A 16,368-nucleotide genomic window follows, 5' to 3' on the forward strand; every position below is an offset into this window, starting at 1 on the left:
CTCGCATAAGTTCGAGAACAGCTATTGATCTTTGGTCAATTGGTCTGCTGTACCTTTTACAGATAGGTGTAGATTTACTCTATGATCTCCAGATGAGCGTGAAAGAGTGCGAAGAAGGCGAAATGGAAGGTACGAAATTGCTGCAATTTTCCCCAGTGCCAACCTTTTCAACGTAGCTCAGTGTTGGTGTGGGCAGGCATTTGAATGGAGAGTCGCACAGAGTTGGCTGTTGTTCGTGGAGGATCTTTGACGGTCACTGGCTATGAGGATGAAATTTTGGAACATCATACGTTGCCTATCCTAGTTGAAATCATCAACAATTCTAGACAAATGCACGATAATGCCCGTCCACATGTCCACAAACGTACCTTCAACAGCATAACTTCAGGGTGTTAACCTGACCAGCCCGTTCTCCAGACTTGAACTCCATCGAACATTTATGGGATGACCACAAAAAACGAATAAGAGCATGTCCATCACTTCATGATACAGTCCACGATTTTGAAAGGACTCGTCGTGAAGAATGGGATAACCTCCAGCAAAGAGTCATTTCCAGACTGGTAGAAAGTATACTTGATGTTCTTCGAGATGTAATTAAGGCAAGAGGAGGAAGTAGGCGATATTGAAATGTTAATTAAAAATGTAAGACAAATTTTATTTGTCTATCTTTTTTTTCACTTTCTTTCGCCATTTTACTTTTTTTTAAACTTCTTTAGTCAAAGACTCAATTATTTGAGTCTTAGAAAACGTGAATTAATATATAAAAAGATATACAAATCAAGTTGTATTACAAGTGGGTGGAATTTTTTGCCTGTCAGTGTATTATGTACGTAAACACTCAATCGTACCTTCGTCATATATTTTGTTATATATTAATAGCTGTAATAGTTCAATGTCAGCTGACTGAATTAGATTACCGCCTTGCTTATTCGGCTAGGGGTGAGGCGCGTACAAGCGCGATTGTAAACTATTCAGGATTGAAATTCTCAAAAACCGTCAACATTCGAACACCGGCCTCATAGAGCCATGCCAAAGTTAAATTGAATATTGGGAATGATGCAGAAACTGGCCATTTTCAGCGCCGGGGCGCTTTTCGGAGCGAGCGGTTTTTATTTTGCGACGATATTCGAAAGTCAGCGTCGGGACGTGAGAGAAGCCCGGATCATGCACCGCATCTCGGACATCGAAATGAATGCGGCTGACCTCCAGGAGATCATCGACGGCGAATTGGACGTCCTATCCCTCGTCAACCCGGCCGAGACGGAGAACGCGAGGAAGCTGAACCAGTTCTGCATCAGGCATGCCAAAGGCCCCGAAGAACACTCTATCAAGAACCTGGTGGAGGTGTTTTACAGCAATGTCATCTCTATCCGACTCGCGGCTCTCGAGGCCATGAACATATTAAAAAACGAGGACGATCACGGAGTCGATTTGAGAGTGTTCTCTGAAAATTTTCTGAGCAATATGCCTTCTTCGAGGGAAGTAATCGAACAACTATACGCCTACTTGAATGTCTGCTGGTGAACGATCCGGGAAGAAAGAGGTCACTGTACGCACGAAGCTCTCTACTTGGCTTCTCGAAGATGGAACACAAAACGAAACACATTCAGTTTTCCAGTTGCTAGCAACCTGAGACTGCCTGTAACGTCCCCAATTCCTGGTATCTCATCAGTTTTAACTTATTTGTACTTTATAATGAAACCCAATCAATAAATTCGATTCATACTTATTTTCATTTATTTTTTTATTTCGCCTTTATTTAAGTACTTACTGTTAGTATTGGGGTGACTAAAAAGGTTCATTTCTAACTTTTCTAAACGTTAATTGAATTTCTTGCTCATACCCAGGTGCACCCCAAATTTTGTATATGTCCGTACGGTTTGAAAGGCTGTATACGTAAGGATGTATTTATTCACTGTTGCGGCTGTTCACACTGACACACATAAAATGATTACACTTCATTTTTACTATAGAAGACATTATTTTAGCTCAAATACACAGCTGAGAATAAGGATTAAAAACAAATGAGAATATAAAAAGATAATGGTTTTAAATAAAAATTCTACAGATTGTAGACGTTTTACAAGTAAATCACAATCGTATAAAAATATACAACAAACACGAAATCAGAGAAAGTTGAACCTTTGTTGAATAAAACAAAGCAGGAGCTCCTGAAATTATAAAAAGATTGAAAATATCTTAATAAACTGTCAAAAAAATATAATTAAAACTCACCAGAGCAGAAAGTTCGGTTTCCATCATATATTACATGGTACTTCCTATCACAAACGCAGAAACCCTTCAAACAATGAGAATGCTCTGGTGGGCACTGCCCTTCGTGTGTACAGCTCTCACCGACGTTCACATTCACGTAGCATTTCCAACTTTCGGCGTAATGCATTCCGGGTCTGCATTTGCATTTGTTCTCCACACAATCAGCGTTCAACTAAGCATAAATACACCCTCTTACTAAGCGTTTCGTACGTCTTTGAAAAGGCAGATTCAATACTTCTGAGCATTGTACTGTAGATTCGCATTGTCCTCCGTACTTTTTAGTTAAAGGCATGCAGGAGTCAAAAGACAAATTCGAAATGTACCCCTCCTCACATTTACAAGTTGAATCGACACATATGCTCCTGGCGACAGTGCAGTCCGTTTCTTTCAGGCATTCTCCGCCATTTCCTGCATTACATTTTTTGGTCACATTCGTGGAACTCGAGAAAATCATCATTTGGTATTACATATGTACTTAAAAACTTAAAAAATAGCCTATCAAGACTGGTTGGAGTAGAAGGTGTATATAATTAAGGTGTATATAATTCGATAAGAATAAAATTGCAATTAATAATAAAAATTCTAATTAAGTGTAAGATTATAGTAACTAAATCACCTGCTCTTTCCCATTTCCCTATTTTATACCTGGTTTGCATTTTGTTCCGTCACGTATGTAGCCTTCTTTGCAGATACAATTTTTAGACGTCATATTGCAAATTGCATTAGGGAAAACGCAGTCTAAGGATTCAACACAAGGTTCTCCAAAATTGACTGAATCCGTCCGACACGAATTTTTCCCCGAGGAAGGATGATTGCCCGGCATACAAGCGCATTTTCCGCCGGGGCAGGTCACATTGCCACTTCCACAATCTTTATCATCAGTACAAGCCTCACCTGTTTCTAATAATATAAATAATTGTTAATTTAAAAAAAATAGTCATAATGTAATACAGAAATTTTACTTTTGGTAATCCAGCAGAACATTTGATCTTCCACGAAGCGAGACTCATTGTTACATGCGCACTTTTTGTTGAGGCAAATGCTATTAGGTCCAAACAAGCTGCACTGCTCGTCTCTCAAACAGCTCCAACCGATGTATCGTGATACTTAAATAATTGATTACAATATATTGGGTTGTCCGGAAAATTATGCAGGTTTATGGTTATAAAATAAAAACAATTAAAAAAATGATTTTAAACATTATTTTTTTATTATTATTTGGAGATTGTGAGATGCGGTCTGTTGTGCTGTAGGTTTTAGAAAAACATTTTCTTTATCGTGCCAACGTTTCGATCTTTATTGGGATCATCTTCAGGGCCTGGGATTTATAAACATTGTTTAAATTTTACACATACATGTAGGATGTGAAATAAAATGAATTTATACAATGCTAGAAATTTTAGACTCAATCAAAGTATTTGTACTCACTCAAAGTGTTTATTCTTGTGAGTCGTGTTGGGAGTGCCAGTGGGATATTGATGTTTATGTATATATACGTTGGATTTTGAATGGGTGGGGAAGGAAGTCGGGATAGAAAAACATTTTTTATATGAGGAGTCGGCTGCTTTGAGGTGAAAGGAGCCGACAATGGGAAAAATGGGTAATAGTTCGGCCTGATTATCCTTTCGGGACAGACGGAGATATTTAAATTGTTGAAGAATTAGACTATGTAGAAATGTTTGATGTGTGGAATGTGATGATTGTTTTACATGTTATATTATATGTTTTGTGTGATGTATGTTATCGATTTGAATTTGATTAATGGTATTAGCGTAGCTGCGTCTGAGTTTACATGTGGCTGTTCTGTAATTGATGCTGACATCTACACAGAAAACAAACACTTTGAGGGAGTACAAATACTTTGATTGAATCTAAAATTTCTATCATTATATAAATTCATTTTTTTTCACATCCTACATGTATTTTAAAATTTAAACAATGTTTATAAACCCCAGGCGCTGAAGATGATCTCAATGTAGATCGAAACGTTGGCACGCGAAAGAAATTTTTTTCTAAAACCTACTTCATACCAGACCGTATCTCACTATCTCCAAATAATCATTAACTAACAGTCATTAAACACCACACATTTTTTATTATATATCTAACCTCCATCACTATCAATACACTTCTCCCAACGTGATGGTAACTTCTCTTTAAACTCTGAATATAATTCTGAGCCTTTATTATTAACAAATTCTGTAAACGCATTTTCTAACGACTCTTGATTAATAAATAATGTTTTTATATTGTAAAACGATTAGGTTTCATGGTCCGATTGAGCAAATATATTCTTTTCAATTAATTAATCTTTATGTAAGGCATTGGTTGAAATAAAAAATGTTAATGTCGCGAGCGGGATTCGAACCCACGACCTTCGGCTCAATACGCCGCTGCTCTAACCATTTGAGCTATCGTGACTTCGATCCAATCGGACACCAACTTCCCATCTCAACCCAACCTTTCGAATTTTTCCCCCTTTTTGCCATATTTCGAATGTCGTGTAATCTATGTGATTCACGGCGACAAATGAAATGGCCACGGAGAGCTTTAGTGAAGGTATACTTCATTTAACTTTTTAAATCCATTATATTTCGTAGTCCGATCGACCAAATAATGTCTTTCAATAAATTAATCTTTAAGTAAGGTATTGGCTGAGATAAAAATGTCAGTGTCACGAGCGGGATTCGAACCCACGACCTTCGGCTAAATACGCCGATGCTCTACCACTTGAGCTATCGTGACTTCAATCCTCTCGGACACCAACTTCCCATCTCAACCTACAACCGTTCGAATTTTCCCTCTTTTTGCCATTTTTCCTTGGCATTGTAAAACGTTGACCGGGCGTCTGCTTGGTAGTTGTAGACTCGTAGGCGAGATGCCTGGAGAATAGGGAGGGTAAGGCAGAATCACATTACCAAGATCCAACATCTAACAGTTTTCGTGTTGTCACTTGTGAGACTGAACGTGAGAGGGTGAAAGTTGTCCTCACAGAATCGGCCTTTTCCCATTGATTAACGATGGCTTCTGTAATGCTAATTTCTGGTGCATTGCTTCAATTTGAGAGCAATACATTTCGGCATTGATGGTTTCGCCAGGATTCAAGAAGCTGTATTAAATCAACCCACCAAAAAGTCACTATCATCTTTTTTTTATGAGTTGAGGTTTGGAATACGTGGTGCTGCTTCTCGTTTGACGAACCGCTGTCCAGAACGTCTGCTGATTATCGAAGAAAATCCATTTTTCATCACAAGTAACTATCCGGAAAAGGTTTCTGTTTAGGCAGTGTTGGGCAAATTTCATAACGCCAGAAGGATAGCGGCATAAACAACTGATGGAGTGATGGAAAAACCCGTCTCGGCTGTTACTCGAAGTTCGTCTTTTGATGTCGCTTTTTCGTTGCAGTTTCGTTTTTTCGTTTGCCGTCAATTCGTTCGCATTGTGGTTGCTCGTTGTTAACGGGAGTAGTCGACTCAACAGGTGCATCGTCCAAGAATCACCGAGGTGTCGTGTCCGAGGAGAAAGGTAAGGGTTTTCCATCCTATCGAATTTCCATCAAAATTGCTGAATCTTTCCTGAACATCCCCTCCCTGCATCGTATTCCAATAGTCCACGGGATATCTACTTCACCATAAAAAGATCATCCAATAACAAAGCCCTCCCTGCATTTATCGTGGAACCCACACTGCCTTTAAATGAATGGCCCCATCCGGCTTACAGAACTCAAGGACTAACAGAGTCAATATCATGGCAAACACAAGATCATAATTTACACCGATGGGAGCAAAATGAATAATGAGGTTGGAGCAGCCCTAGTCATCTATGGAAAAGACAACACCCTGCAAGAAATAATACAAATTAGACTGGCTAGCTGGTGCTCGAACAACCAACCTGAACTCGTTGCTATCCTGAAGGCTCTTCAATGGCTCGCAGGCAGGATGTTGAGGAAGTGAACAAACGCGATAGTGATGATGACAGACAGCCACATATCCATTGATAAGATTAAAAATTACAAAGCAGGAAGCCTGATCGTATCCGACATCAGAAAAATGATAAAATCATTGCCATTGATAATGGCTGGAAGATCAGTATTGAAAAGGTACCAGCGCACACAGGGATCCAAGGTAATGAGGAAGCCGACACAGCAGCAAAGGACACCACGGAAAACGCTGAACTCGAAACAACAGTCACATTAGTGCCGAAAAGCTACGTCATCTCTATGACCTCGAAAATGACATTGGCCCAAAGAGAAGAACGTTGGAGGCGTACTACTAAAAATCTTCAAACTAAAATGTTCTTCCCAACGGTAGAATCAAGGATGGCAGTAGAACTGAAACACCACCATATGCTTACCCAACTTATAAGCGGCCATGGACGAACTCGAGAATATCTCTGTAGATTCCACATAACACAGGATTAGGAATGCGACTGTCCAGGGAGACCTCAACAAACATGGGACCACATCTTATTCGACTGCCCCATTCAAGAACCACATCGAAAAGCTCTAATAAGGGACGTTGTATGTAAAGGTGGACAATGGCCACCAGACCATCACATTTTCATTAAAGACCACATTGAAACCTTAATTAATTTTGTTAGTAAAATTGCATTAAACTAATTGTAAATAATAATTGTATATGGATATGAATACCTGAAATCACTACGGGATCAGGTACTAAATAAATTCAAATTCTCTAGCCTTAGGGGTCTAAGGTTAGAAAAAAAGTCCACGTGATCGTGGGAGTCGAGGTCGAGAAGGTGAGGTGATTTTTTCTTTAACAATTTTTCTTTTTACTTCGTTTATTTCTTTTTTCGCTATACAGTGCACTGCGTCGCCAATGATTTTATTTATGGTGGTTTAATACATGAGGAACCCAACTTTCAAGCTTTTTCACCTTTCCAATGGCCTTTAAAGTGGTCAACAACGGTTGATTTGCTATCTGAAAGATTCTCTGCAAGTTCTCGAACTGGGATTTTCTTCGACCAAAGCTCGCAGAACATCATCATCCAGGGAACAACTCCTTCCAGGACCTTCTTTGTCTTCAATGTTAAAGTCTCCCTTTTGAAATTTTTAAACCATCTTTGAATGGTGCTCTCACTCACACTGCCATCGCCCTTCATTGATGTTTCTGACCGTTTGAGCACCGTTCTGACCGAGTTTACACTCATAACACGAAATTGCGGGAAAATCATAGTAAAGACTGAATTAATCACAAGTAACGAAATGCTAATGAGCATTTTTGTAAAACATTAGCAATTTTGTTTGGAAGAGGATTATAAAATATTGGCATTCATATAAAAGTAAACAGTTTTTATATAGAGGGGTAATTGAAAGAAAACGTGAAAACATGCATTATTTTCCGGACAACCCAATATTTTTGATCTTTATATTACATAATTAGTCCTCCCTGTATTATTTTCCGGACAATCCAATATTTTCGATCTTTACGTTACATAAATAGTTCTCATACTCCTAGCATTAATTTGGCATCGAACTCTTTGTGAAAGATCTCTCTTTTAAAAATCAGCTACTACTTTCTATGAACATGTTATATCAGCGAATCATCGCGTGGTCTATAATTTGTTATTTTAAGACTTATTTTATTACTCCAGGACGAGCACACAGCCCAAATTACAGACGATAAAACAGGCAATGTTATAGATATGCATTAATGATTAAGTCGATTCCAATTTAATGTTTGTAAGCGGTGATTAATTAAACATGTACATACATTTATCACAATATCTCCCATCCTTTGACACAACAAATCCTTGCTTGCATGTGCAATATTTTTCTTCTCGGCACATGGTATTTTTACCAATGCAGTCAGAATCAGAACTGCATTTAGCACCTAGTTCTGAAAAATATTTTATTGGCATTACATTAATGTACATTCTGTTTTTTCAAGAGTTTGTTGTTGTAAACGAATAATAAATAATTTGAAATATTTAAAAAACAAATGTTTACTGGTAGATTTAAAATTTTGGAAGAAGTTAGCGAAATTATGATATTGTATATTGACTGTTGGTACCATATTTTATTTTTAAGTTTAATTAATTTATTCCTTGACTTTACCTGGATGGCATGTCTGATCGAGTGTGTAAAAACCCATGTTACAGAGGCAAATCCCATTTGGCGTGCAACTGGCATGCTCAGGACAGTCAGTACTGGATGTGCAATTATCACCCACTTGAAATTTTTTTAATCTGTTTAACTATATAATTTATTTATACAATATTCTACTTATTACCTGCCAATGATAACGTCTGAGGTGGGATGATCTTCTCATTTGCAGGTGCTATGAAACTACTCAGAGTGACATTGGTGTTTATTTCACAGGTTCTGTTCATTGTGCAAACAGCGTTATCAAATTTACAATCGAGTGATATACCACAAGGTTCTCCTGGTTCTAACATGAGAAAATGTAATCCCCTCTCAAAGGAATGAAACGATGAAAAACTTACTGTGACTTTCTCTGCGGCATGAAGTGTGTTCTCTTTGATAATAACCTGTGGCACAAGTGCAAACGTGATCTTTATTGCACACAGATGACTCAAAATCATTACTAACCCAGCAATTATCACTGTGTTTACATTTATCTCCTAAACCTATAAAAATCATATTATAGTTTTTTTTTATTACAAGGTTCTGACCATTTACCAAGAGATTTCCAACATTTTCCCCTGAGATAGTGATAACCGACTTGACAAGTACAGGTTCCGTTCAGACATGTGCCACCTGACTTAAGGCTTGTCGAACATTGAACGCTATCAATGCAGTTTTCGCCATAACTGTGAACAACTAGTTCATTGCTTATAATTTCTGTTTTAAACTTAATCTCAATTATTACCTTTCAAGCATTTCGTGTAGACATTGTTTGGCACAAAATCTACTGGACAAATGCATGTTGTGTTGATACATGCAGCAAACTCAATCTCACAATCTGCATCCTCCTGACATTCTCCTCCATCTTGTTTGCTTACTGAATATTATTGAGAGAAATAATAAAAACAAAAAATCTAGTGAAAACCTATTTTTAAAATGTAATTTGTCATGATTAAAAATTGTACATTTTATTAATTATACTATTTATGTAAGGTCTTGGTCAAGATGAAAAAGTTAGTGTCACAAGCAGGATTCAAACTCATGATCTTCAGCTATATATTCCACTGCTATAACCACTAACCGCTATCGTGACTTCGATCCACTCTGGTCGGAGTTCCACTCTGAGTTTTATTATTTGTATTGTAGGTTATTGAACATATACTGCAGCATGGAAGTTTATTTTTTAACAAAGCGTTTTCAACCTCATGACAAAAATCTTCTTCAGTATTAATTTACAATTGTCTATCCTTCCCAATAGTGTGTCTGATGGTACATTTTGTTAAAAAATAAAATTTCATGCCACAATATGTGTTACATAACCTAAATTCAAATAATAACGTTATAAAATAAACAGCAAACAAATATAAATATAATTTTTAAAAAATTGTTCATTTTAATAATTGCCCAGGTTTAACCTCAACTTTTGTAAAGTTCTTCTGCTAAAATATAAATATTGGTAAAAAAAATCATATAACAGGTGATGACAAAATGTCAACCTCTGGTCAAAAAACTTGGACTCAAACATTCCAACTCATCCCATCTGCCTTGATTTTTCCAAGGTGTTTGATCATGGATCTCACAGACTTTTAATTTACAAACTGGAGAGACTTAGTATCTATGACATTTTCTTCAATTTCTTGCAATCGTACCACTCTGAGAGGATTTTTAAAATCAAGGTTGATCACGTGCTCATCAAGTACTTAGTGGAGTTCCGCAAAGATCAGTTCTGGGACCAATTCTATTTATCCTTTACATTTAAACGACAAAATTCACTGTGAATCATTTGCAGATGAACCAAGATAAATATACATAGGAAAAACACCTTGGTTGACTTGGTAATGTTGGTAATGTGGAAAGATTAATAATAATAAAAATTAAAAAAACTTAAGGAAATTTCAAATGAATGAACTAAAAACATTTTGAAACTTAAAACTAATTTATTCCGGGGAATAATCCTTTAATCTGTAGGAGAATAAATTTTGAATGTTGCGCTTCGGTGACGTCAGATTGTAAGTGCTTATGTATGAAGAATAAAGAGGGTATGTTTAAAACGAAAAAGTCTACGGTTTTTTTTATCCGATCCAATCCTGAAAAGGCCCTACAAATCAAAGTTGCATATAAGTAAACATTTGCACTGTTGTGGTTTCAAACCCAAATTAAAAAAGTTTAATAAATTCATTCATTTTTTCTTTTTTAAATAAATCTTTCCACCTTACCAATCCGTCAACCACAGTTTTTCTTTTCCTTCATCAATTTCTTCATCTTTGAAAAAAGTAAAAGCAGTTCCACCACTAAAACCACTAAAAAGCGTATTAAATGGAGTGCTTATTCTGAAATTTCCTGGTCTCTGGGTTTGGTAGTTTAGAATTGCCAAAGTAAGTTTGTCAACTTTGAAAAAAAAAATATTTATCAAAGTTCTGGCTACTAAAACACTTATTTCACCAACATTTACAAGTTTAGTATTGATCACATCATATTAGAAATTTAATGTTGTTTTCAATTGAATCAACAGATTTGTCGAAAATCTTTTAGTTTTGTAGTTTCCATAGTTTATTTGAAGCAAGATCGTGAAATCTTAAAAAATCAGAAAAAGGGGAATAACTCCAAAATTGTTGACTTGATTCGGACCATAGTTAATTGGAACTTTATGGTTAGTATTTGAATGTAGAATCTATTGGCAAAGTTTGTAACACAAGTAGCCGAATACACTATATAATTGTGTATTAAATCAAAATTTAATTAAATAAGCTATTAAATATTTCAGGTGATTTATGAATATGTTATAAATCAAAATAATAAAGGAAATAATTCTCACCGCACAATAAGCAAGATACACATATTAAGAGAGTTAGACTTTTGCAATCCATTGATAAACTGAACAAGAGGCCACCTGTGTTCACTTGAAATTATCAAACAAACTCAATTAGAAGTACTCAATATATTTGATTTATCCCACTACAAAAATTTGACAGTTGAAAATTTTCAGTATAAGACTGCATTAAAATGCAAAAAGACACACTTCAGTAACAATTTAAACCCTGCTCATTAACTAAAAATTCAAAAAATTAATGATTTGAAGTTATAAAAGTACTTCAGCTTGGGTTGTTACCCAACTTCACTTAATAAGAAAAAAAATTACTAAATGTCAGGACAAGAATAAATAATACTTCCTTCCTGGTGAATATTTTTTTTACACTTTATGATAAGAAATATGATAGGAATGAATAGTAGTTATGTTGAGTGGTGTGTTGTGTACAATTAAGCAAAAATCCCACATTGTGAAGATGGTGAAATGCCGAATAGTATTTGACAGATTGAACCAGCAAAGGGAAGCAGATCGAAATTCCAGTTATGGCCAAATCACATGTTCATCACCCTGTACAACAATTTCACAACTGAAATTCTAGATTCAAATTGGAAATTCACTCATCTTTATAAAATAATCTAAACATAGACTAAAACAAAACTAATCCTTTCAACTCAAGGTAACACGCATATCAGACGGAAAAGTTCAGACCTAGAAGTAGATGATTTAAACAAGCTACTATCTAAATTATTGAATGACAAGGAGTAGCCTTGAGGAAGGGGTTGTCAACAATGAGATTATTATGTTGACCCAAAACGCTATTAAGAAAGGGGATTTCTAAATTCATAAGACCAAAAAAAGGCTATTATAACCTCCCTGAGTGAGAACAACCAGAGGCTGCACTCAGGGTGTCATTCTGTTACTGCCACTGTGGGTAATGGTGATAGATGATCTACTCAACCTGCTGTCTGATGAGGATTTTAATTGCCGATGATATGCAGATGTCCTGATAGTAGCTGTAATTAGATGCTTTACAGAGATCAACTTAACAGATTATGCCAAACAGTTCTATCAATAAACCCACATTAAAACCTTGCAGTTCCCTTTACCCTTACTTTAGAAAAGGACACTAGGAGAAGATGTATGTGCTAAATAGAACTGTAATTTCCCAATCAATAGATCTAATTGTATGTAGAATATTTAAATTTTTGTGGGTTAAATTGATCAAGTTTGCTTTAATTATTTCAGCACTTACATATCTGTATTTATGTTACTACATTCAACTGATGAATCATGTGGCCGTAGCTTGATTTTATTTAATAATAAAGTAAGTTTTCATCTTTATTTATTACCATTTTATTATGTTTATAACCCATTGGTAAAATTTAATTGAAGTTGTTCTGTCTTTATGAGTATTTTAAGTGTATCTATCGTAGTTACAATTTTGTCAGGGTTCAGTGTACTTTTTTGGTGGAACTCCATCATTTTGAAATCAGTTTTGACAAATAGGAAGGATTCTTCAGTGCTACAGAGAAACACGGCTTCACACTAGAAGCCCAAGGTAGGGTTGATCTAGGTCTATAGACCAGAGAGACAATAGATTCATCGTCACCAGGCTCTATAAAACAGCAGCATTATGGGAAATGAGATAGGAAATCTGATAAGACAAGTCCAAAATGTTTCAATTTTCATAAGAATGGTTCAGTTAAAATAATCTCACAGCCTGGCACCCAGCTCGTCGACCTCTTCTAACCACAGATCAGAAAATGACCAGCCTTCAATTCACACGAGAACATGTGAATTGGATATTGGAAAATTGGAGAAATGTTCTCTTTACAGATGAGGGGAGAGTTGGCCTCAACTGTTCTCATGGGCGTAATTTCATATAGAGATATTAAGAAGAAAGGTACAACCCTTGCTGTACACTGAGGAACAAGTGACATTTCACAGTGGGTCATAGATGTTCTGTGGTGGCATTACCTTGGGCGCCCACACCAAATTGGTTGTTGTGCGAGATGATCTCTAACTTCAGGTATTCAAAGGAAATGCATTTCCCCCCCCCCACATCGGTGAGATATTCTTGCTAATGCAGAATAATGCCAGACCCCTTAGAGCAAGCATTGAGGACGAATACCTGAGGTTGGAATTGAGTGTTTCGTGTGGTCAGCTTGAAGTTTTGAACCCAATATAACACATTTGGGATCAATTTAATGGCGAAATCCAGCTCTTAACACCCTAGAAAAATATGAAATGGCTGTTTTTGGTGAAAGGGAAAGAATTCCTCAGGATTTTATCAGAAATCTTTTCCAAGGAATGCAAAGGCGTCTAACAGACGTGATTCATATCAGAGGTGGAAATACTCAGTATTAAAGGGGACAAAAAAGTTTTATTTACATTTTTATTTGTTTTTGATTATTTTTTGTTTTTTATTAAATTGTCATAACTGAAAACAGTGTGATAAGCACCCACTATCTAGTTATTTATTTTTCTATATTGTAATAAGTAATTGAATCCAACTTAGTGATTAAATTTATTGATATTTTGTAATTAAATTCGAATATGAGGCCATCTGAACAATAAAATTGAACAAAATGAAATATTAGTTAAAATATACTATCAATTATGTAATAGAAATTAATTATTGTATTATATCTGTAATCAATAAAGGGAACAGATTAATAAAAATATATTCTTATATATACAAATATATATAATTAGGAAATAAATATTTTATTTTTACCACCAAACCTATTTTAGGTCCCCAAAATATGAGCAAACAACCAGTTTCATGTCCAAAATGGTGAAATCAGTCCTTAGTGTGACGTCACATGGAGTCAACGAGCTCTGAGACGTCGTGGTCGTCTATGCGACGCTCTATCACATTGTGGAAAACGTGTGGAGGTTTCACGGACGGTATCGTGACCCACGTGTTGATGATGGTTTAACGTTTCGCTTTAGTTCTGTTTGTTGTTGTTTGTTTTAGTTGTGCGCGATGTCTTCGAATTTTTTTATAAGGTCTAAACCCAAAGGGGGTAAAGAAAAGAAGAGAAAAGGAAAGGGGATGGTTCATTTCGACCAGGCGGCGAAGAAGAAGAGGCTGTCGAAGCTGAAAGCGGACTTTCAAGACGAGGAGATCTCGAGCGAAGAAGACGACGCTTACGTCCACAATGAACGGGTGGAAACCGACGAAGAAGAGTTTCTAACGCCTCAGGAGAAGAAGTTGAAACTGGCGAAAAAATATCTCAAAGAGATCGAAGAAGAAGAGAAGGCGAAACAAGATCTCGATGAAGTAGGAGGGGACGTTATTCTGGACAGATTGAAGGAGGATGTTCTGAGCCAAGCCGGTAGGCTGAGGAGGAAGGTCTTCGATAAAATCAAAACTGAGTATAACGATTGTGATATAAATGTCTTGAAATGTAAGGAGCACAAACTATCTATAACGTGTGTGGCGGTGTCGAACGATTTTCATATTTTCACAGGTTCTAAAGACTCTTCGATAGTCAAGTGGTCATTGGCCGAAATGAAAAAAGTTTCCACTATCCCTCCTAAGCACAAAAGTAAACACAACGAAAACCTCCATAGTACTACTATCCTCAGCTTGGCCGTTTCTCATGATAATAAATACCTCGCTTCTGCTGATGAAAATCCAGTTATACAAATGTGGGATGCGCAGTCGCTCGCTCATTTGTTTTCGTTCAAAGGTCACAGAGCGGGTGTGACAGGGCTTGCGTTTTGTCGGCACACAAATACATTGTACAGTAGCTCCCGTGATCGTACAGTCAAAGTGTGGAATGTTTTGGAGAGGGCTTACGTCGAGACTCTTTTCGGACATCAGAATCCGATTACAGATCTGGACGTGCTGAGCAAAGACCGTGCTGTCACGAGCGGAGGCGTCGACGGTACTGTCCGTGTTTGGAAGATACAGGAGGAGTCCCAACTCATATTCAATGGCCACGGTCGGAGTATCGACTCTGTACGCCGCCTTGACGACCGACACTTTGTCACATGTGGTGATGAAGGCTCGTTATGCCTGTGGAGTGTACTAAAGAAAAAAGCGCTCTTAACAAAAAATCCGGCTCACGGGATGAATGAGATGTCCAAAGAGCCTTATTGGATCACAGCAGTCGGATGCATCCCAAACACAGAGATTTTCGCTTCGGGGTCTTCAAACGGCCAAATTCAGATTTGGAGATGCGATGACAACTACAAGGGAGCTTCAGTCCTGACAACAATACCGATTGTCGGATTTGTAAACTCACTTGTTTTTTCATCAGATCAAAAATATTTGATTGCTGGCATAGGACAGGAGCATAGATTGGGAAGATGGTCAAGAATAAAAGAAGCAAAAAACTCTGTACTTGTAATAAATATTCAAAAATCTGAGTAAGTATATAACTTGCAGTTTTTTGTTGGACTGGATATTTTAAAGAATGAAGTGGTGTACATAAATATATTTATATATATACATAAATAAATAAAAAAGTTTTTAATAATAAAGTGTATTTATTTTTTACAGCCGATTTCTTTGGCTGCATTTAGAAAAGTAATACAAATAAATTATTTCTAAACTTGAGACTTATATTGGTTGACTGCCAGCATTCTCTGCACTTACAATAAAATATACTTGTTCTTGTTCCAATGGCAGAGGGGCAACGAAGAGACTGATAAATTATCCAAGGAAAGTTCAATGAGGACATCTTTTGGCCTTGAACCCTTTTGTGGCTTACCAAACTGCCAAAAACGTGGATCCATTAGACAATGAATTAATATAAGTCCTCTGCTCAATGGGAATGTAGCCTGGGACGGAGGCATGCGAAAAACTTATCAAAGAACCATCGCAGAAATTAATGGCAGAACTATTAAATCTAGGCCATGCTAGGACTAGAATAGTTGGACTGCTAACCCTGTAGACCCATATGTGTAGACTTGGGGTGGCAGAAACAAACTGTGCAGATATTGCCAAGAAGGAGAAGAAACAACGGAACACGTCCTCAGTTGGTGCAAAGGCCTATGTAGTCTGAGGTTCCTAATCCTGCAAGAGAACAGCCAGGGTCTGAAGGATATACACGGGAGCCCTTGAAAAAGCTTGGGTGTCGGGTAAAAAGCCTCAAGCTTAACGAGCTCTAGATTTAAAAAAATGGAGTTGCACAATAGACCAATACTGGTCGGAGTGCACAAGTCT

The 16,368-nt window shown here is 36.8% G+C and overlaps 2 protein-coding genes across 3 annotated transcripts; one reads left to right on the forward strand and one right to left on the reverse strand.

The window, feature by feature from the left end:
• Positions 1–1,796: 1,796 nt before the first annotated feature.
• On the reverse strand, positions 1,797–11,293 carry LOC106673084 (multiple epidermal growth factor-like domains protein 10). Of its 2 annotated transcripts, XM_014405037.2 has the most exons (12): positions 11,196–11,293; positions 9,126–9,257; positions 8,936–9,076; positions 8,740–8,883; positions 8,526–8,684; positions 8,351–8,464; positions 8,007–8,132; positions 3,237–3,380; positions 2,920–3,174; positions 2,510–2,682; positions 2,236–2,446; positions 1,797–2,171 (listed from the first exon to the last, which is right to left on the reverse strand). In XM_014405037.2, exons 1-12 carry the CDS (start codon positions 11,245–11,247, stop codon positions 2,092–2,094), a joined length of 1,731 nt encoding a protein of 576 aa, XP_014260523.1. In that variant the 5' UTR covers positions 11,248–11,293; the 3' UTR covers positions 1,797–2,091. The 2 variants fall into 2 exon arrangements, with proteins under 2 accessions (XP_014260523.1, XP_024082221.1); XM_024226453.1 differs by lacking the exon at positions 8,007–8,132.
• Positions 11,294–14,064: 2,771 nt separating this feature from the next.
• LOC106673086 (U3 small nucleolar RNA-interacting protein 2) lies at positions 14,065–15,655 on the forward strand. The gene has a single exon (XM_014405043.2). The coding sequence runs from the start codon at positions 14,179–14,181 to the stop codon at positions 15,571–15,573; it is 1,395 nt and encodes a 464-aa protein (XP_014260529.1). The 5' UTR covers positions 14,065–14,178; the 3' UTR covers positions 15,574–15,655.
• The last annotated feature ends 713 nt before the right edge of the window (positions 15,656–16,368 follow it).

This window comes from Cimex lectularius, unplaced genomic scaffold (genome assembly GCF_000648675.2).
Source record: "Cimex lectularius strain Harlan isolate CLEC.00 unplaced genomic scaffold, Clec_2.1 scaffold99, whole genome shotgun sequence".
NCBI lineage: Eukaryota > Metazoa > Arthropoda > Insecta > Hemiptera > Cimicidae > Cimex > Cimex lectularius.